Source organism: Tiliqua scincoides, chromosome 2, assembly GCF_035046505.1.
Source record: "Tiliqua scincoides isolate rTilSci1 chromosome 2, rTilSci1.hap2, whole genome shotgun sequence".
Taxonomy (NCBI): Eukaryota; Metazoa; Chordata; class Lepidosauria; order Squamata; family Scincidae; genus Tiliqua; species Tiliqua scincoides.
In genome coordinates this window covers 220102803-220125284 of record NC_089822.1, presented here as the reverse complement: position 1 = coordinate 220125284, position 22482 = coordinate 220102803, and the positions used below count along the sequence as shown (strand labels likewise).

The 22482-nt window shown below is 42.4% G+C and overlaps 1 protein-coding gene and 1 long non-coding RNA gene across 3 annotated transcripts in view; one reads left to right on the top strand and one right to left on the bottom strand.

Annotated features, from left to right (window-relative positions):
- DNAH12 (dynein axonemal heavy chain 12) overlaps positions 1-22482 on the top strand; it is a 122565-nt gene that overhangs the window by 20538 nt on the left and 79545 nt on the right. The window contains exons 12-23 of the mRNA XM_066618473.1: positions 3284-3462; positions 5297-5432; positions 7574-7699; positions 9834-9968; positions 14331-14524; positions 16376-16619; positions 16926-17111; positions 17196-17396; positions 18511-18705; positions 20421-20542; positions 21251-21533; positions 22323-22442. Coding sequence (XP_066474570.1) covers positions 3284-3462; positions 5297-5432; positions 7574-7699; positions 9834-9968; positions 14331-14524; positions 16376-16619; positions 16926-17111; positions 17196-17396; positions 18511-18705; positions 20421-20542; positions 21251-21533; positions 22323-22442 — 2121 coding nt within the window. The remainder of the gene's footprint in view (positions 1-3283; positions 3463-5296; positions 5433-7573; positions 7700-9833; positions 9969-14330; positions 14525-16375; positions 16620-16925; positions 17112-17195; positions 17397-18510; positions 18706-20420; positions 20543-21250; positions 21534-22322; positions 22443-22482) is intronic.
- The window catches only part of LOC136642183 (uncharacterized), a 62232-nt gene continuing 43085 nt past the window's right edge, over positions 3336-22482 (bottom strand). For both annotated transcript variants that reach the window (XR_010793972.1, XR_010793973.1), the window contains one exon: positions 3336-3434. This is a non-coding gene — a long non-coding RNA (uncharacterized lncRNA). The remainder of the gene's footprint in view (positions 3435-22482) is intronic.

Below are 22482 nucleotides of genomic sequence, written 5' to 3'. Positions count from 1 at the left end.
TCTCCCATCCCCAAATCCAAACCTGATTCACAACCCAATCCTAACCCACGCTGGAATGGGGAGGTCGACTGACCTGCCCCATATCCAACACAGGGTTGGGGCTGCCTGCAGCTCAACCTGGGGCAAGAGGAATTCAGTCCCCTTACCCCGGGTAATGCCGCAGCAGCTCTAATGGGGCTGCTTGGATCTGCACTACCTCCTGAAGTGGTGCAGATCTGAGAAGCCCAGGGCTACTCCGGGCTGCCTGGGACCGGGGTTAGGATCTGGTATAAGTGCCGGATCCTGGTCCCACCTCTTGCTTGGCTGCTGCCCACCCTCTCCCACCCTGGAATTCCTCCTTCCTGCCTTCCCCCCACCCTCCCCAAACTCTTGCACGAGCCTGCCTTGGCAAGCGTAGCCTTACCCTTCTGCTAGCTGAGCAGGGCTTGCATGTGCCTCGTTCCTCAAATGGTGGTGCAAAAGTGCTTTATGGCACTTTTGTGACACCTCTGGGCCAGCTCAAAGGATTTGTGCTGGCCCATCCTGGGAGCTGGATTGTACCCTCAGTTTCATAAAAGATAAATGAAATTTCCATAACTCAACACTCTGTCCTATATGTGGCTTGACTAGCTCTATGTTTGAGTTCCGTTAAAAGATACATAATTAGATGACATGTACCCCACATTTCAACTTTCTTGTTAACATAGCGGCATCTTTGCAATTTTGGTGCATGTAGTTATCAGTTTTGAGGGAACGATGTACAGATGTCTCATTTTCAGATTTCTGTAGTAATCATGTTGTCCTGGACTACACATGTACATCTTTCATTTTTCTGCTTAGTGGAAACATGATAGTTGTACAGTGTGATTGTACATTTCTCCTCAAATGGTTGTACCATTTTGAGGTATACCCTGAGTATCCTTAAACCTGATATTTATTACATGTAGTCCAAGACACCCTAGTTAATAACAATGCTTGAAAACAAAGACATTTTTACTCCTCTCCATCAAATTACAAATGCCTTATTGTCAGATATTTTTTAGATAAGATGTCTTGGGCTATGTGTATACTAAATATTGGGATTCCAGGAGATAGAGAACTATCCTAACACTTCATACCCTGTATGTTGCGGCAAGCAAAACATGGTGCAGGATACGCATGATTAGAATTTTTTGCAGTTTTTTTGTTTTGGAAATATTATTCTGGAAGATGTTTAACTTTTCCTCTCATGCCAACACTTTTGTCTTAACTGACACAAATGTTAACCCCTGTTTGTTTACCCTGCCTCACAAAGCAGGCCATCTTCTTCTCTAGTGACATTTAAAAATTCATGGATGACTTGCTCCTGATGTACTGTCAGGCATGGAGGCACTGTGCTTTGCCAGATTCCTGGTCCAAGCTTCACCTACAGGAGCTATGTCCACTTTAAGCTAATTAGTGCCTCTTCACTCAGAATGGCCCCAATTCTGCTGAAAGCACTGCTAGGTACTGCCCCACCACAAGTGTGGCTCGCCTGTTCAACCTGCAGAGGTCCTCCTTCCTTCCCTCTCCCACCAGCAGCTTTTCACCACAGCAACACCTTGATCCTCAGCAGTTCTTGGGCATGGCAACTACACACTAATCTTCAGCATCTCTGTTTAGTCAGTCAGCCTGTCCTCTTTCTTCCAAGCTCCTTCCTCTTGCTCTCTGTCTCTCCAAACTCCTTCCTTTTACACCCACTCTCACGGCTGCAGGTGCTCCTTTTATCCTTGTAAAGACCTGGCTGCCTCTAGTGGCTACAGCTGTGCAGCACATCCACTGCTCAAAGCCTAGGTTTTAACCCCATACTTTCGTGCCAGAGCAAGTGGCCACTGTTGACACCACACCCTATCTCCTCGAGGGATCTTTCACATTTTCATTACACTTGGGAAGTTTAAAATGATATTGGAAACGGTGGAGGATGAAGGTCTACTGCCATTGCTCTCTTCCATTGTCCAGTCAGCATCCCCATGGTTTATTGGGTGGTGGAAGGAAGCAGCAGCTGCAGTGTACTGTCCTTATTCATCCCTGGCACCATTTTAAGATTCATGGATGCTTAGTACCTGATTCAGGGTTGAGTGTCAGAGCATCTGGAAAATGTTTGAAACAGTGATAGTGAAGAACCAGGATGTTCTGAACCAGGAACCAGAACCAGAACCAGGATGTTTTGAACCAGGAAGTCAGTTGTGGATCTGCTCCACCTTCCCATTAGCCAGTAAGCCAGTTTGTAGGCAGATGGCAGGGTTAGTCAGTTCACATGCTTATGTGCATGCTTGTGTGAAGAGGCAGTGGCCAGTATGACTTTCTTCTTAGGCAGGCATAGGATTGCACTGTAACAAATTTATTGAAGCATAAGCTTTGATAGACTATTGTCTACTACTTCATCAGATTTTGTTCCCAATGTTTAATAATTAATGCATTTGGGGCTATTTTAATTTAAAGGTTATATGTAATGTATGGCTGTCTCCCTGAAATCTTAGCTGATCAGGGCAGGAGGTCTGGTCTAGAGGGTAGAGCCTCCATTTGCCTGAAGATTAACATCCACAAGGTCGCCAGTTCGAGGCCACCGGCACTGTGCGACCTTGAAGCAGCTGACAAGCTGCAGCTGAGCTGTTCCATCTGCTCGGAGCGTGGGAGGATGGAGGCCAGAATGTCAAACCAGATCGGAGTGTAACACCTTGAATGTAGTGGTTCTTGAAAGAAAGAACCTTCTTTCAATTTGTAAAAATCCCTGCGTGGATTTAATAAGCCTGCCTATGTAAACCACCTTGAATAAAGTCTTGAATAAAGACCAAGAAAGGCGGTATATAAATACTGTATATTATATTATTATATTATTATTATTATCAGTTTTATGATCAATTAAATTAAATTATATCAATTAACAGCCCAATCCTATGCATGTCTACTCAGAAAAAAGTCTCATTAATGGGCCTTACTCCCAGGAAAGTGTGGATAGGATTGGGCTATAAATGGGCATGTATTTGCATGGAAATAAAGGCAGCAATTTTGAAGAAAATATATTCTTGTTTTATACTTGTGCACACGCATATTGCAGGAGGCATGTAAGAAAAAAACATTTTGTATGTCTGTGAGCCAGGGAAATACTTCTTGTAAGATGGAACCTGTCCCCATGTTTTATGTAACTTCTTGTACAAAAAACAGTCAATTAGGAGGAACGTTTTAATAGATCAAAAGTTTTTAAATAGATTAATGTAGCAAATAAAGTTTAGTATTCTTATCAAAGCATGCAGCTGAAACTAACAAACACAAAATTGTTTTGCAGTTTATAGATGAATTTTTCACTCTAGCAAAGGAAATAATGAGCTTACCAATGATGGCTCATTTCCCAATGGTGCGTTTAGACTGTGATGATCTGAAGCAAGGTTTGGTTGACAAAGCAAGAGGCTTTGCAGATAAATTGCTGGACACAATAGCTGCAAGGCATAAAGAAGAAAATGAAATGTGAGTAAATGTCTTGTTGCAGATAATCTCTTGCATTAAAGAAGCTGTTGCCTCATGCTTAGGACTATTAATTTTGCCCTTTGTATGATTCATTTGAAGAACCCTATGAGTTCTTTACTGCTGTGCACTGACAATCACTGCTGTGATCTTGTGCTCTGCTATACTATATAGCGCCAGTACAGCATAAAATCAGGGACCAGGCTTCCTGTGATGGTGCAAGGGTCACTGCATCTCCTCTCTCCAGCATGAAGAACTAGACTTGCTTCTGTACTGGTACATCAGAAGGCACTGGCAATATGGTGCTTCTATGCCAGTGGTTCTCACACATTTAGCACCAGGACCCACTTTTTAAAATGAGAATCTATCGGGACCCACTGGAAGTGATGTCATGACCGGAAGTGACATCTTCAAGCAGGAAAATTTTTCACAATCCTAGGCTGCAATTCTACCCACACTAACCGAGGAGTAAGTCCCATTTACTAACATTGTTAAAAGCATATACATAGTAGCTTGTTAAAAATAGATTTGTAACATCTCCCCAAATGGAGTCACATACCATGGGAGCATCAAGTCTAATATATTAAAAATAAAATATTGAAATGAATGGGGACCCACCTGAAATTGGCTTGTGACCCACCTATTGGGTCCTGACCCACAGTTTGAAAAACACTGTTCTATGGTAAGCTCTATTACTGCGGAGACATTGCTTTTTTGTAATCAGTTGAAAGTGAAATTAAAATGGAGGTTCCATATAGCATAATATAATTCTTTTTTCTCTAACAATGCTCTTCTCTCCACCTTAAGGGGAGTGGCCAAGAAATTGGCAGCAACATGATCCGCCATGATCGCTTGCTGCTGGGAAGGAAAGGGATTTTTTAAACTAACCTTGTGGGGAGCCTATAGCCCTCTCTGCAGCCCTACATGAGCCTCCAGAATACTGTAAAAGGAAAAAATCCACTTCTGGTTTTGCAATGAAAACATTTTGAAGAGGTTTTTTTTTTCGTTTTTCAGTACTTTGGAGGCACAGGGATCCACTAGAGGCCCTCTGGAGAGCCATAGCAACCCCCAAGTAAGTTAAAAAAATCCCTTTTCTTCCAGAAGCAGCACCATCATGGTGATCACGTTGCTGCCAATTTCTTGGCCTCTCCAAGTAGAACTTTAAGAACCATTGCTCTACATCAGTGGTTCTCAAACTGGTGGGTTGCAACTCACCAGGTTAACTGGAATCAGGGCATTCCCTCTTAAAGGGAGTACCTTGCAGGTCCCCAGTATTGTACTGCTGCCAGGGACGGAAATGTTTTCCAATCACATTTTTTACACTTTTGGAGACTCCACGGGCTCCCTACACCTCCCAGGAGGTCTGCCCTGACATAGGTAAGTACAGAGAGAAGCCCTTCATCCCTTGCAGCGATGCAATCCTGAAGATCACATTGCTGCCATGCCCCTCTCCCGCAAACACTTAGGTGGTTCCCAAATCACTCCAACGAATTTGGGAACCACTGCTCTAGACTCTTTGTAGAGTGTTACTCAGAAATAGTTGCAGTATCCTTTCTTTACATTGCTCATTGAACATCTCCGCTTTGCAGGTTTTGATAGTTTTCTTGCAAACTTATTCAGCATGACTGGGGGATTAGTGCTGAATACCCTCTGATTTGCCCTCCTTGACTAGCCTGCCTGAATTTTCCTAATGTCAGCTACCTTCCCTTCTGGGGAGGGTGGAGATTTTATTTTTTTCTTCTGTTAGAATAGTTAATAAAATTTATGACCTAACAAGTGTGACTCAATTAAATCTTTCATATATTTAAGCTTGTATTAAGATATAATATTTTTTCAGGATATGCAATGAATTTGAAACCATTAAAGAACGTGCATTAAAAGTTCCTGAAACAACAGAAGAAATGATGGAAAGTATAGTATATATAGACAAGGCTAAAACTGTAGGGATCCATAAATTGTATGAAAGGATCAAGGTAAGTTATATTCTTTTAGAGGGGTTTTTTTTCTTTTATGAAAAATATAGATTAGGAGAGGAAATGTTAATTTCAATCCAGCTACATGCAAAACTGAGCCAATGTCTAGTCATTGGAGCATATTTCCAGATACAGATAGTGCACCATCATAAATATATTTCATTGTATTTACACACATGTCCTTTCTGAAAATGGATCTTTAGAACTGTAGCCTATACTTATACTTTTGTTTTTGTTCATATTTATGCACAAAATTCTTCTCTGCGTGTTTATTTTAGAGGGGTGGCTGAAATGCCTCTGAACCACATGTACAGATTTTCATACAACTGAAATTTATTCTTGCCACTTTTTTCTCTGCAGTAGTCTATCTCTCTGTGGCATATCTGAGGGGGGCAAGGGAACAAGTGCTTCAGGCACCAGGCTTGGGGAGGTGGCACCAGGCTACCACCCACCCCCTCGCTGTGCCCCTCCACAGCACTCAGTCAGCCAGTGCACCGGTCTGAGGCCTTTCCCCCAGAGGTGTGGTCTGAGGGCGGGGAAGTTGTGTGCTGCCTCTCCAACCCTCTGAAAGCCTTGAAAGCCCTCAGAGGGCCAAAAAAGTCGCTTTCAGTTTCACGGAGGAAACCAGAAGTCATGTTTTATGCCCTTAGAGGCAGGAGGTCTGGTCTAGAGGGCAGGAGGTCTGGTCTAGAGGGTAGAGCCTCCGTCTGCCTGAAGATAACATCCACAAGGTCGCCAGTTCGAGGCCACTGCGACCTTGAAGCAGCTGACAAGCTGAAGCCGAGCCATTCCATCTGCTCTGAGCGTGGGAGGATGGAGGCCAGAATGTGAAGCCAGATCGGAACGAAACACCTTGAATGTAGTGGTTCTTGAAAGAAAGAACCTTCTTTCAAATTGTAAAAATCCCTATTTAATAAGGGATTTAAATAAAGCCTGCCTATGTAAACCGCCTTGAATAAAGTCTTGAATAAAGACCAAGAAAGGCGGTATATAAATAACTGTTGTTATTATTATTATTATTATTATTATTATTATTATTATTAGGCATACTAAGGGCTGGAGAAGCCTCCCCACCAACATCTGCACTGACATCTCCCATGTTTGGCTCAACTCATCCATTGCGCCTTTTATCTCCTCTGTTCTCCCTCCAACTGAAACAATCCTTTCTCCCAGCTTCCCTTCTGTGCCTAGTACTACCCATCTTCTAGTTTCTAGAAGTACATTCATCTCTCCCATGCTGCTATATGATCAACCATATTTATTTCTCCTACTCCAGACCTTAGTTTATTGTGTGTTTCAGCTCCCGCTTCATATTCAGCCAGAGTGCCAGGGTGGTGTAGTAGTTTGGGAGGTGGACTCAGACCTGGAAGATCCAGGTTCAAATCCCCCCTCAGCCATGAAGCTTCCTGGGTGACTATGGGCCTGTCACTTTCTCTCAGCCTCACCTACCTCACAGGACTGTTATGAGGATAAAGGGAGGGGAGCAACTATATAAACTCCATGAGCTCTTTAGGGGAAGGGCGGTAAAAAAATGTGAAAAATAAATATTCAATACCATCATCTGTAGGCTGAAATCCCTAACTCATTTAATACTAATATGATGTCAGCAGAACCAATCCAGAATATGTGGATCCAGAATAAGTAGACTCTGTGCCCCAAGATATTGCACCTTCAGCCAATTTATAAAGAGTTATGCTATCTCCAAATTCAAAATGCCAAACTTCTGCTTTTTGCACACAGCCAAGTGCCCACTGGGGCCAAATTACACATTACTGTACATTAACTGTGTGTGTGTGTGTGTTTAAAAAACTTAAATAGTGTCATGGCCACAGGGAGTCTGATACCAGTGGAACCAAAAGGATTTTCTCTTCTGAGAACAATAGCAGCTATGGGGTAGGGTCATTTTTGTGAGGACCATGGAATGAAGGGAAAAGGTTGAATATATGCTGCAATCCTGTACCTGCTTGCACCTCCCATGACTACTATTTGTATTTTTTAAAAACCACATACTTGAGAATGGCAGGATCTCTAATCAATAATTCACATCACAATCTGGGTAGGAAAGTAATAACCAACTAGACTTGTTCTTCATCAAAGGCTGATTCCTGTTTTGTTCAGAAGCTATTTCCTTTCTTTCATAGGAATGCCAGCGGCGAATGAATTACTTCCTAGATGTTTATCTGTTTGAACCAGAAGACTTGACTCTGAATGCAACTGTCCTGCTATGGCCTCAGAATATTAATCCTGTCTTTGATGAAAATGACGATGTAAATATATATGTATTTTTCCTTCATATGCACCAGTGCTTGAAAAATTACCCCTTAGGGCCCAATCCTATCCAACTTTCCAGTGCTGATGCAGTCATGCCAACTGAGTGTGTGCAGCATGCTGTGGGGGGGCAGTCACAGCAGCTTTGTCAAGGTAATGGAACATTTGTTCCCTTACCTCAGGGCTGCATTGTGGCTGCTTCAGTGCTGGTGAATTGGATAGGATTGGCCCTTAGTTCATAGTGCTGGGGGAAAAATTTCTACCTGAAAACATTTGAGAGCAGATTTCAAAATCTGCTGTAGCTCAGTTTTGACGTTACAGGCCAGTCAAAATCATGCATGTGTTACTGGCAGTGCGTTTTAAAACGTGTAAGATGTACAAATGGGAAAAACAATCATGTGCAGGAATCCATTGTAATGGTCTGTGTGCAACTGTGTGTCAGTAGTGCAACTGTGTAGTTCAGTGCTGAAAGGAAAATAGAGTCAATGATAAAGGCACACAAAAATTTGCAAAAGTGTTCAAAAACCGGGTTCAAATGGAATCTGATTGACATAGAGCGCAATCCTGACCCGGGTTTGGCCCGGCAAAAGTCCCTTGCGCAGGCCCAGGAGTGTTGCAAACGTGCCATAAGGCACGTTTGCACCTCCTCAGGAGGAAGCCACATCGGTGCAAGGAGATGCGCCGACACATGGAGGCTGAATCCAGCCTCTCTGTCAGTTTCCCCGCCAAGTCTTGCATCGGCCCGGCCCGGCTGGGCCAGCGCAAGGAAGAAAGACAGGCAGGGAGGAAGCGGGAGGGAAGCATTCCTGGGCGGGGGCAGGCAGTGAGTGGCCCCAGGGGCGGGCGGGAGGCAGGGCTGGTATCCAGCAGTTATGCTGGATCCCAACCCCTGTTCCTGGGGAGAATGGACAGGCTTCAAGTAGATCCACTCTTCTCAGACTTGTGCTACCTCAAGAGGTGGCGCAAGTCCAAGGAGACCCATAGGCGCAAGCGACTCTTACTCGGAGGTAAGGGGTAATGTTTCCTTGTGCCGCTTGTGGCCACAATCCTGCACTGGATATAGTGCAAGCCAAGACTTGCCTGTTCCAGCGCAGGGTAGGATTGTGCCCATAGTTCACTAACATTTATTCTGTAGAAGAGGAATACTATAGCAAACTTTTATACAATAATTCATACAATGGAGTCCTGGAGAGAGTGGTTACAAGGAGGAGAGAGGAAATCCTGAGAAAGAGAAGGGACAGACAAAGAGGGAGAAAATGTGGGGGAAGAAAGAACATGATGGGATTAGCTGGGCTTACGAGAGAAACTGAGGGAAGCAAGGGAAGATTTCGGGGTGCAAGACAGAAACAAGGCGGAAGAGAAAGAAGGGTTTAGATTCTAAGAATGTAGTGCAGATTTCCTCTAAGGGGTCCAAGCCATTTCATGGACTCCTTTGGTTGCTCTGTGGCAGTGCAGCAACATCTAGCTGTGTTTGGCGATGATGCTATTTGTCATCACCATCTTCCAGTTTAGAAGATGATGCTTGGCTTCAAGTTGCATGCTTACAGCTTACCAGGAACACTCAGGTGAATTGTATTGTTTTATTACTGTTGTATGTTTTTCCTCTTGTAAGTTGCCTTGAGTGCCCTTTCTGGGAGAAAGAGGGGATACAGATTCAACTCAACTCAAAATTTTTCTGGAGGCATAGCTGTCACAGATTGTTTCCCCTCATGCCAGACATTAACAGATGACAAAGAGGTTTCACAAGGTGTCTTCCCCTGAGATGCAATATTGATTATTGCACATGGTACATTGGTCTCATTCAGGACTCAGACTGCATATTGTGCTATTTCAATTGGATAAAAAAATTCAGCTGAAAGCCAGTGGAACTGTTTTCTAATTAAAATAGCGTGGGGGGTGCAGCAGTTGAAATCAGAACAGTGGCAGGTGACAGCCCTAAAGCTTCCCTTCTGCAGTTCAGTCCCATTTTATAGTCCATTATTTGTCCACATGATGCATTCCAGCTCACATCTACTATGCCCTTCAGTATAATGTGGCTCTTGGTATCTGTGTAAGAAAGTATTGCAAACATTTATTTCCATGGATGCCTGCCACTAATTTCCTTTCTTTCAATGTGTTACAATTGTCTTGTAGATTATTGAAATGTCTAAACGTAAAGGTGAAAATGAGTTACTGGCCAAACGTGAGAAATTGATAATGGAAATAGAAAAGCAGTCTCGTCGTATGCATGAGTTTACAGAATTCTCAGATTTGGATCGCATGCAACAGGTATGTGACGGTATAAAATGTGAACTTTTGTAAAGGCAGCAATTTCTTGCGTAACTATATAAGAAACCACAGAACTGGCCTAGGAAACTACATGACAGTTTTCCTCTTCCAAGTTTTGATGTCTGACTGGAACCAAATGAAGACTTGGGTTTTTCCTATACATTTATTGAAAGTGTGCTCCATCTGCATTTAGTCTTCAGATGGTATTCTCCATAAAGCCTTTGAAAAGCAATGCATAGCCTTTGAGAGAAGTTTTTTGGAAGATTAGGCAAAAAAGAACACCCTATAGAAACTTTGCTACAGATGTACAGAAAAATGAACAAAAACTTACTGGAATGTTGTCCTTGTCATACTCTTTCAGATCTTTTAGCAAATTCATGTCACCCAAAAGCTTTTTGCTAGGCCCCCAGTAGTCTAAAATCTATGAAGAACATTATAAAAACACTACTTAAAACATTAAATTTTAGAACAGAAAATAATAGGTTTTCTAATCAACATATATTTATACACACTTATTAAAGATGACAGAAGTCAGCAGATGAAAACATGTAGAGTACAAAATAATTATAACTTTCCCTACACTACAGACGAGATACCTAACCCATCCCCAGTGTTCTGATCTAGGTGTAGTCCACACCCGCCACTCCTGCCTAGTGACACTACTGAGCCACTAAAAGGCCTAGCAGAAACAACAGGAATGCATTCCCTCTGTCTAGCTCCTGGTCTAGGTCATCTCCCAGTTGAACTCAGAGAGACGGCAACTGTTACAAAACCAGTTCAGAACGCATATGGATAAGAGTCAAGATAACCACTATTTTCTAGGCAAGTCTTGAGTGGGGTCACCACATCCCTCTTGAAACCTTCTCCTAAAACAGAAAATTAGGGAGCAATAATTTTCTAGGGTGGCTGAGTCTAAGGAGGGTTTCTTAATCAGTGATTTGCAATTGTTCATTTTAAAGTTGCTGGCATTTTGTCCTCTTCCAAAGAAGTAATCACTGTATTTGCTACCCAAATGGCCAAGCCCTCTTCAACCTGTTACAAAGCGGCTAGGGAAGGCAAGGATCAAGAGAACAACTGATCAGCCCAAACCCTCCAAGCAACATGTCCACATCCTCAACCTGAACAAGTTGAAATCTATCCATAATATCAGGACATAATAAGCAAGTACCGCAAGCCCATTAACTGGACATGGAATTGTGGACCACATATACTGGTCCAGCCGTGTTATACACAGATTTGACTCAACACAAATGGCCCCTGCAAATGAGAAGGAATGCGCTGATTTCTGGAGAAGAGGAAAAATGCACCCCTTTAAAATCACAGTTTAAAAAACTGTTTTTTACTGTTGCAGAGAGACAGTCGTGCAAGTGATTACAGTTATAACCTAAGTACCCACAGATTTTTCTATCTCAAAGTTGATGAGAAGCGCCCTTTAAATTAAAGGAAAACAGTCATTTAATAATGCCAGAGAGGGCAGTCGGCTGACAATTCATCAATCATTCTCTCTGCAGGCTTCACTAGTCTCTTCCCCCTGAGCACATGAAGTAAGGCTAAATGGCAGCGATTATCACCTTCTGCATTCTTTCCCCCTTGCTGGGGCTCCTGCTGAAGGGAGGGATTGCTGCCGCCTAGTGAAGCCAGTCTCTCTGGAGAGAGACTGGTGGCCTCTGTGTGCATTTCAAAAGGTCAGCAAGGTTGTTTTTAAATCACCGGAGCAAAGAGACTTTGGTTTTCAAATTGATTTGCTATAGTGCGTTTTTTGCCATCAACGTGGGTTCTTGGAACAGAATCCTTGCAAATAATGAGACTCAACCTGTATGCAGTATCTGCTAGTGCCCAATGACTTATAGTGCACTTGCATTACTACTAAACCAACTTAGGTTGTCACGCCAGGAACAGTCATTACCATCAGATGAAGTTAGGTTTATGCAGGGCTTTTCAAACTGGGGTACTGCGACACCCCAGCCTGAGGGCCCTGGCCCCTGCCCCATTAAGAGGTGAGGGCAGGGGGGAGGCTGTGAGCAATCCCCAGGATTGCATTGCTAAGGGGGCTGCAGGGACTGGAATGTACTCACCAGTCCCTGCAGCAGCCTCCCGGGGATGTGGAGAGCCCTGCGGGACTATCTGCAGGGCTCCCCAGCCTGCTAAAAGTGAAAGGGCAGCAATTGCACTCCACTTCTGGTTTTGCAGAGGCAGAGCAGAGCTCCCTGAGAGTTTGAGAACCACTGGATTTATGCGTAAAATTGAGATGCAGCATCAGTTTAAGGAAGGACTCAACCATGAAGGTGATTTGGACTTCCCCAAGGTACCAAACAGCCAAGGGAAAACAAAGAGGACAAATGTTTCTACATTCACTGCAGCTGTCAAGGGTACAATCAGCTTATTTCCTTGATGAAAATTAAGAACTTCTGCAAAACACAATTTCAAAGTTCTCTATAGAATCCTCACAGAAACCTGAACTTATAATTTATTTTTATATCCCATCAGCAATCCAATCCACAGTCTTTCTGCAGTTTCACACATTATAATGCCGCTGTACAAATCTATGGTAAGGCCATACCTGGAGTATTGTGTCCAGTTCTGGTCGCCACATCTCAAAAAGGACATAGTGGAAATGGAAGAGGTGCAAAAGAGAGCGACTAAGATGATTGCTGGGCTGGAGCACCTTCCTTATAAGGAAAGGCGTTTGGGCCTTTTCAGCCTAGAAAAGATATGCCTGAGTGGGGACATGATTGAGACATACAAAATTATGCAGGGGATGGACAGAGTGGATAGAGAGATGCTCTTTACACTCTCACATAACACCAGAACCAGGGGACATCCACTAAAATTGAGTGTTGGGAGGGTTAGGACAGACAAAAGAAAATATTTCTTTACTCAGCGTGTGGTCGGTCTGTGGAACTCCTTGCCACAGGATGTGATGACGGCATCTGGCCTGGATGCCTTTAAAAGGGAATTGGACAAGTTTCTGGAGGAAAAATCCCTTACGGGTTATAAGCCATGATGTGTATGCGCAACCTCCTGATTTTAGACCTGGACTATGTCAGATGGAAGGGAGGGCATCATGATGCAGGTCTCTTGTTATCTGGTGTGCTCCTTGGGGCATTTGGTGGGCCGCTGTGAGATACAGGAAGCTGGACTAGATGGGCCTATGGCCTGATCCAGTGGGGCTGTTCTTATGCTGCTTGAGAAACCTGGCGCCTGTCTGCTGCTTGAGAAACAAAACTGTTCAGAGTTGAAAGGCTTTGCCCTCTGATTGACCCGGAGATAAGGCGAAGTGAGAATTGGAGCTTTATTACTTGGCAAAAATTTCACATACTATTCGTGAGTATCTGCGGTACTTCTGGGTATATGTGCATTCAGCCATATATAATTAATAATATATGTGCATTCAGCCATTAAAGGTGCTGAATGTAATGCAATGTAATGGAAAGATATTGTCACATTACATAGCATTACATTCAGCACCTCTAATGGCTGAATGAGATTTATGCCAATGCTGCAAGACCTGGAATATAAATATAAAGTTTGTTAAACTTAAAACAGAGCAGAAACTACATCATAGGTTGCTTGATGCTTCTTCAAAATCTATTCCTCCTCTTCATGTGCAAGTCAGTTTTGCCCTCTGTTCCCCTCCTTCTTCCACCCCCACCCTCTTATTGTAGTCAATCCAACTGTCAGCACATCGGTTCTCCATGTATTATTTATTTATTTTCTGACCCTCAACACCATGTCAGATATACAATGGGACCCTCATGCTGAAATGTCTGAATTCCCCTGGAATAAGGGATGAAGACCTGATGTCCTTATCAAAGTGTGTCCCATGGCAGAGACACAGCAGCTGCTACTTCTGTATTTGCCAGAATCCAGCAGTCATACTCCTGCATACTGCTCCTGCACCCTTTGGGAACCCCCAGCACCTCTTGTTTCCACCACTACTTTGTTCACTCTTTCATTACATCATCAGGTTCCCTTCTATCATTTAGTGGCAATCAGCAGCAGAAGCTGGTAGCATGCCAGGGAACTACTGAACAAGCTACTGCTCTCAATACTTAAAACTCCTTGGAATGATAATTGTGTTTCATGGAGCAAATTACAGCCAAATCTTACTCAGGTCTGCTGAGTTTACTTGGGCTTGGAAGTGTCTAGCGTTGCAGCTGTACTCTAGTGTTGTTTCAGAATTCTCCCTACTCTCCTCTTTGACAAATCTTAACATGTAACTTTTGTGCCTTAGTCTTACCCTGTATTTCTCATGTGGTACTTGATGTTTTTAAGAGGTAGCAAGCCTAGTAGAATTATGGAATGATATGTTATTCACTGAATTGTTTAAGGATTTTTCCAAAGATATAAATCTGTTTTTAGTATGTAACAGATATGAGAACACTGCAGAAACGCATACAGGATGCTGATGAAACTGTTGCCTTCATTAATAAAGAAGAGAAACTTTTTAATTGGGAGCTGACTGAGTATCCAGAGTTGGAAGAACTAAAAGTTCAAACTGAACCATACCAAAAACTTTTTGCGTTTATACTGAAGTGGCAGCGGACTGAAAAACGGTAATTGAATTCACATATATTTAAATGAAAGGATGTCTAATTAGTGAGTGTACTTTTATTTGTGAATATAGGCATCCTCCATTATTTACAGGTCCCATATCCATGCTTTCGCTTGTCTGTGTCCCCTGGGGGCTGGGGATAGGAATAGGCCCTCAGTTTGGCTGTACTTGTCATAAGAGGCGACCAAACAGCCACCGGGTAGATGGGACTCGTTAGCCTGGGAAGGCAGCTCATCTGAGAGAAGGAAAACTCTGATCCCAAACCTCCACTGCCCTGTGGCTACATCCAGTTATGGAAAAGGCTTCAGGAGTCAACTTCGAGGCAAAATCCGAAGCCGGAGTCCCTGAGGCAGTTCATGGCTGAACACAGTCACGTTCTGGCAACTCCTGTGATGCCGCTGGAACCAACCGTATTGGCTTCTACCTTTCCATTGGACCATTTCAGCGACTTGGAGAGGGGGGATTTGCTGCATGGAAACAGTCTATCCTCCATATCTACTTTACCCAGGCTTCGCGCACTGGAGAGGACACTCTGTTCCAGAACCACCATTCAGAGCACGATACCATAGTCTTCCGAGACTGAAGGGTGCCAACAACAACTTGTCTGCATTCTCAAATTCCCCCCCACTCATGACTCTCCTCTCTTTGTTTGCAAACACTTTGCAAAAGTGTGTGCCCTCTAACTTGTTTCTCATGCTATATCCCAAAACAGTACAGCTACCATATCAAGCCTCCTTTAGAGCAGTGCTTCTCAAAGTGTGATCCACAGACAGGTGCCAGTTCGTGAGCCATTGGCTGCTGGTCTACAATGTAGCTCCTGTGGCTTTCAGCTTCTCTGGCGTATTGAGGACATCTGGAGAGATTGGAGCTGTGAAGTCTCCCAAGTCTTGCTGCAGGATTTGGACATTACCTCTCGGGGTTGGCTCAGCAAGCCTCGCAAGAGGCTATGACACAGTGGGGCACAAGATAAATGAAAAGAAGAAGCAGAAGGCTGAACAGCAGCAGAGACACAGAAAGTAGATGGACAAGGAGCAGGAGGGGAGAACTTATAGTAAGGCACAGAAGACAAGAATAAAACAAGGTCTACCACATCAGATAGCTCAAGAAGCATTGCTTTAGAGCTTGTGTTCCCTTCTAATGTCTAAAGAAAACAGTCCACCCTTTATATCTGTTGGCAATCCATTCTAGAACTCTCTGCGGATACACGAATCTGCAGCCACTTTTGGTTTGATGAGCAATCTGGAAAGGACTTACTGAGGCCTTCAGCAAGCCTTCTGAGTCCTGCAGAAGCCTCCGTGGGCCTCAGAAGTCTTTACAGGGACATCAAAAAGCCACTTCAGATTTGATGAGCAAACCAGAAGTGGCTTTTCTCCCAAATCCATTGCATCCACAGTGAGCAAAATGCAGGGATGCCAGATCTGCAGATATCAAAGGTACACTGTATACAAACATTAACAGCATCTTTTCAGAACTATAGAAAAATTGATTTTGACTTAGCAGTCAATATTTCTGTATTTTCATATGAATGCTCATATGCAGGTCTGAAGCAGCATAACATTGTCAACATAACCTCGAACATTAATTCTGTATAGTTTTTTGAAGCCATGATTTAAAACCTTGGTTTGAAAGGCTTAACATTGCTGGTCTAAAATAAATATCTAATGATTCTGATTTTTTAAAAATATCAAATAAGGGTTTGTGTTACAGAAATTCTAAACTGGAGAAACACTATATGTTGGGTTTTTATGACTTATTTGTGACTTACAGTCCAAAACTGTTTTTTATATCAGTATTTAATGTGTTACTAATTCTTAGTTCTGTATAAGAGTAACTTTAGTTTTTCTTTTTCTAGCTGGATGGATGGTGCCTTTTTAGATCTCAATGGAGAAAGTATGGAAGCTGAAGTAGATGAGTATTTTCGGGAAATTTACAAGACATTAAGGTTTTTTCAACAGAAGCAGAAGAAAGCTGAGATAGAACGGAAGAAGTCAGCCCAGCGCAGAACAGTTGTAGACGAAAAAGTAGATGAAGAAAAGAAGGACAATCCAACTATTATAATGTGTGCTACAGTAATGGAACAGATTAAAGACTTCAAGGTGATTGGTTTTTTTCTTTAAAATTATAGACATCCTTGAGCAGATCTTTGCTCGCCTTTATGATCTGTGCACACAGGTGAAAGTTAGAAAATACTGTAGTGTGTGTTAATCAAAAATATTCATGGATAGTAAGTTACATATGAACACATCTTTAATATTCGGCCCTTAATGAGAGCCTTTAAAAATTACTTTTTCCTCCCACCGTACTGAATAATAAGCCATTATTATGTCGACAGACTGTATCAGAGAATTTTAAATGAATAAAATACAATAAAAAGTGGTTATACTTTTTATTCCCTTAACTAGGAAAATATCCCTTTGGTGACTATCCTCTGTAACCCAGGCATGAGGGCCCGTCACTGGCAACAGATGTCAGCAATTGTTGAATATGATTTAACTCCAGATTCTGGAACCACGCTAAGGAAAGTTTTGAAGCAGAACCTAACCCCGTTCCTAGAAAAGTTTGAAACCATAAGTATGGGAGCAAGCAAGGTAAGAACAAACATAAACTCTTTCACCCCAGCTCCCAGAATCAAAATGAATTGACAGGTAAAATCATGCATTTCTGTGTTGTAGGAATTCTCATTAGAGAAAGCAATGCATACCATGATGGACATTTGGGATGGAATTTCCTTCCAAATAAGCTTATATCGTGAGACTGGAGTTAATATTTTGTGTTCAGTAGATGAAATTCAGACTATTCTGGATGACCAGATTGTTAAAACACAAACAATGAGGGGATCGCCTTTCATCAAACCATTTGAAAAGCAGATAAAGGTATTTTTAAACATTAATTCAGATGTATTGGTTCAAATTCAGGATGTATAATTAATGAGATATCACTGACCTATTCAGATTGTTATATTAATTTTTTAAATCTTAATTTTCACTTGAACTGATTTAACCAATTTATTTTATTACATCTAGAGTGCTATCCTAAGCACTCACTGGCACAAATCCAAGTTGCGCCCCAGCCCGCACTTAACCTGTGCTGCACACAGTGCAGGCGAGTTGGCCTGCCTGTTCCAGCACAGATTAGGACTGTGCAGTTAAATGCATGTTGCAAACCTGAAAAGGAAGGAACAGAACAGTTTCCTTTAAGTGTAAGTTATTTATTCTCAGATTTTATCTTGTCCAATTTGACCACAAGAAATTCGGTAGGTGGTTTACACTAAAAACTTAATATTTTAAGAAACAAAAGTTACTGCACCTTTTTTTGAAGAACAGATTAACATTATTGTTTTTTCAGGAATATGGAACATGAAATATTTGATTCTAGCATTAACACAACAGAGTTTAGTTAAGAGAACATGCTGGGACAGACTTCAGTTAGGCACTATCAGCTTCTGGGCAGGTCTTGTGACTCTGTACTGGTAGAGGTATTTGAAAATGGTATTACTTTACTCAGAAGTAAGCCCAGTAAGTAAGTCCAATTAAGCCCACAGGATGTAATCCTTTCTTACATGAAACAAACCCCTCTGTCTATAGGATATATATCCTACATTTCCTCTGTTTAGGTCGTCACGGTTGTTTAGAAATGTTTTTGAACAAAGTTGCTTTTAGTCCTACTGGGGGCAAGTTTCCCCATATAGGACTTCTGCACATCACAGGGTAGCGATCCATAGGCCAGGGTTGCTTCTGCCATAAAGTTCTTCTTTTAGAGGAGATTTACATGTAAGAGAGGAAGAGAGAGTCCCACTTTTAATGCCTTAAATACTGTATGATTAAGAGATGAGGACCATTATGTGTGAATCATCACAAATAATTATGGAACAGGAAAAAGATTTTCTCTCATTTGTGTTGGAAGATATTTTCCAGTAATGCAGATAGGTTTTAATGTCTGTGCCTTTTAATTTTTATCTGTAACTAAGGACTTTATTTTATTTTAAAGGAATGGGAAGAACGCTTGATTAGAATTCAAGAGACTATTGATGAGTGGTTGAAAGTGCAGGCTCAGTGGCTTTACTTAGAACCAATATTTTCTTCAGAGGACATTATGCAACAGATGCCAGAGGAGGGTCGTCAGTTCCAGACTGTGGATAGATACTGGAGAGACATTATGAAATACTGTGCCAAAGATCCCAAGGTAAAGTAGTACTGATGAGGGCTGTAATTAGTTAGCTGGGAGGAAAGCATATTCACTCCTCTTCCATCATCCCCTTATGCCCTCTCCCAGTCTTGGGAGCATTGGGCAACAATCCCAGTTTAAGGAGCTGCAATCCAAGTTCAAATCAAGAATGTTCCTGTGCTTGTGCAGAAGCTTGTAGGCAGGGTCCCAGGGCTTTTTGGATCCTAGCCATATTCACATGCCCGATCTCATCTGATCTCGGAAGCTAAGCAGGGTCAGGCCTGGTTAGTACTTGGATGGGAGACCGTTTGGGAATACTGGGTGCTGTAGGCTTATACCATAGTCTTTCAAGACTGAAGGTTGCCAACCAAAAAGAAAAGAGAATAACTTCTATACATTCGATACCTAAATGTTAGACCAAAAATAAAAGTGCATATATACAGCATTTTATTTCAATAAATATAGAGGCAGTGGCCTTCCCTGTGCTGCTCACTTTAGCTATGGGCCTGTGACTGATCTAGGAATAGCTGTACCAAGTAGTTCAGCTGGGTTCTTAATTTATTTGTATCATGACTTTAAAATTCAGTAGTTGTAATCCATTGTTCTTCATGAACTATAACTATTCATTTTCCTAAGGTTCGAAGCTTAGAAAGGGCCACCATGTATTTCTTTGCATCACCACTCACATTTATATCACTGTTGTCCTGGATGCTCTGAATATAGTTCCACAAACTCTCAGGACCCAATCCATTCCTGAGAAAACCTGGCAGTGGAGTACCACTGATGCAACCTCCACTGTATCCAGGAGACCAGGCTAGTAGGGACACGTAAGTGAAGAAATGTTTTACTTGCCTCTTCCACCACTGCCTGGTCCCAATGATCTTACTCAGATCTACACCAGCTATTTTGCTGGCATAAATCTGTTATGCTGAAGGGGGTGAACTGGGCCCAGAATGGGGGCTCTGGAACTTGCAGATGCTCCAGCTGCCAAAATCCACCCTGGCCCAACCTGATCTGCCCTGCCATTATCTTAGCTGTGTTGGCAGTTGATCTGCATGGCACTGATGCCAGTGTTCAGCCTTCTAGTCTTTGCACTTGCTGCCACGCTCCACAGAGCATCAGAGAGGTAGCTGCAATGGCAGACCACAGGATACACTGGCAGATCATGAGATCCACCAGCATATTCCTTGGATCAGATTGGGCCATTAGGATTATTTCCCATGTAACGTTTTTCATAAGCGCACAACATCTTTACATGTACCTATAATACTGTAGCATGTGCAGGCAACAAACGTGTTCTTGGCTGAGTGAATCAAATTAATGCACACCATGCAAGCATTCTGCACCTAACGGAGGCATAATAGTGAGCTAGCTGGAGGAGTTACTGACCTTGTTTTTTCTTTGCCAGTAAGTCTCCTTTACTATGCCGATTGCTATTGACAGGCTGACTTCTTTCCACCTCTCAACTAGACAGGCAGGCTTTCAGTCTCTTTCACTTTTCTATCCAGTTATGTCATCCCTTCAACAATGTTTTTCCTTTCTTTATAGGAAAGTGATTTGCTTTCCCAAAACATTATGTATGCCAGCTGTGCCAACATTTGCCACCATGTGGCATGCGAAGCAGCTGTCGGACAGAAGCCTGCCCAAGTCCATGTATTGATATTTTAGGCATTCAGCAGCTTTATTCTGCATTATAACTGCTATGCCTATGACAATTCCATTTTTTCCTATAGGTTCTTGTTGCTACGGCATTAACAGGTTTGTTGGAAAAGCTTCAGAATTGTAATGAACTCCTAGATAAAATAATGAAAGGATTGAATGCTTATCTTGAGAAGAAGCGCCTGTTCTTTCCTCGGTATGTGATGTTTTGCTCTTGAATAGTTCGCTCTTAAAGTTTGCTCTTAAATAACTAACAGCCCAGTCCTATCCACTATCCCCCTTTCGATGCAGCCAAAACAGTGACTGCTGCATGCTGTAATGGCGAGCAGTTGCTGAGGTCTCCCCTAGCTAAGGGAACATTTGCTCCTTTACCTGGAGGAGGCCTCCATGGTGTATGGGGGAGGCAGGTGTACTTGAACTTGCATCACTTAAATTGCTGCAGCAGGTCCAAAAGCACCTATTCTGCAGGATTGGATCCTGGAAGGGTGTTAGGATATTGGCGGCACCAATGTTGTTGATCCCGCCCTCTCCCAGGCCCAATCAGCCCACCCCCACCCTCTCCCCAACCTCCTTGCCCTGTTTCACCCCTCCCTGCCGCATTCCACTGTCCTACCATCCCCTCCTGCTGACTTACTTCTGTTGGTGATTGTGATGTGACAACACGAATGGGAACGGACAGAGCTTCCCACCAGCACTGCTGGCAGCATGCTAAGTAGTGTTCTTGACAGAGCAGCTTTTGTAACTGGCACTGACTGCTTTACAGCAGTCAGCACCAGTGGAGGGGAAGAACCAAGGATGCATGGCAAGTGTGAGATTGGGACATAAATGTATTTTATGCCAAGTTAACTGGTTTAACTCACTCACTGTTACTGGGTGCATTAACATTTGTTCAATTTCTTTCCAGCTTTTTTTTCTTGTCCAATGATGAAATGTTAGAGATCCTGTCAGAGACGAAGGACCCTCTCAGAGTTCAGCCTCACTTGAAAAAATGCTTTGAGGGCATTGCTAAGCTGGAATTTCTTTCCAATCTGGACATTAGGGCAATGTACAGCAGTGAAGGTGAACGCGTGGAGCTGATATCAACTATCTCAACTTCTGAAGCACGAGGGGCTGTGGAAAAGTGGTTGATACAAGTGGAAGACCTTATGCTCAGGAGTATACTTGATGTCATTACGAGATCAAGACTGGTTTGTTTTCTATTTATGTGTTCATAATCAGACATGCACACACAATTCACTGTTTAATTACAGTTTCTCTTTCACTTTCATGCTTCTGTTATTTTTCTTGCTTATCTTGACATGTTATCTAGTAAAGTTTGCAGTTAGAAGTGCAATGAGAAACTCAAACCAGAACCATGAATTTATGAGTTTTGTAAATCTTTAAGCTATGTTTGTAATGACTGATAATCTTCATAGCTAAAATAAACTTCTGTGTTCAGAGGCAGTATGCTTCTAAACAGTACCAGTTGTCCTTGGGGTCTTAGGGTGAAGCTCTGCACTGGTGATCACATAGTGCCACTCTCGTCACCTTGTTTAAGGCATTGGGCACTGAGGCTTCAGGAGTCAATCTAGCTAGCTGAGCCCTCTCATGTCCTCCACTTGAATGATACCTGATGTTACCCTTACCTCTAAGTACTCAATCCTGGCAACCTAGAAACTTCTATACTAGCCACTGTTAGAAAATAAATTATGGACTTTGTGGAAACAGGATGTACCTTTGCTCTGATCCAGAAGGGTATTTTTATGTTCTTATATAGGCCCTCAAGTGTATAACTGCATACTGTTTCATGGTCAAATGCAGGAATTATAAATAGTGGCTGAATTTAATTTTGAAAACATTGAATTGTACTGTCATTTAAGAGTATTGTGGCATTAATTGCACTGATTAATATATGTACTGTATAAAGTAAATAATTCAACACAGCATATTCATCTGTTAATACTGATTCTATTGGACAATGTGATTAACTTTCATAGGCGTATCCAGAAAGAGAAAGAAAAGATTGGGTGAGAGAGTGGCCTGGACAAGTTGTTCTGTGTGTCTCACAAATGTTCTGGACAAGTGAAGTACATGAAGCCATATCAAGTGGCCCAGAGGTATTACGACACAGTGTTTTTTGTATTAGTTTTTATTTTT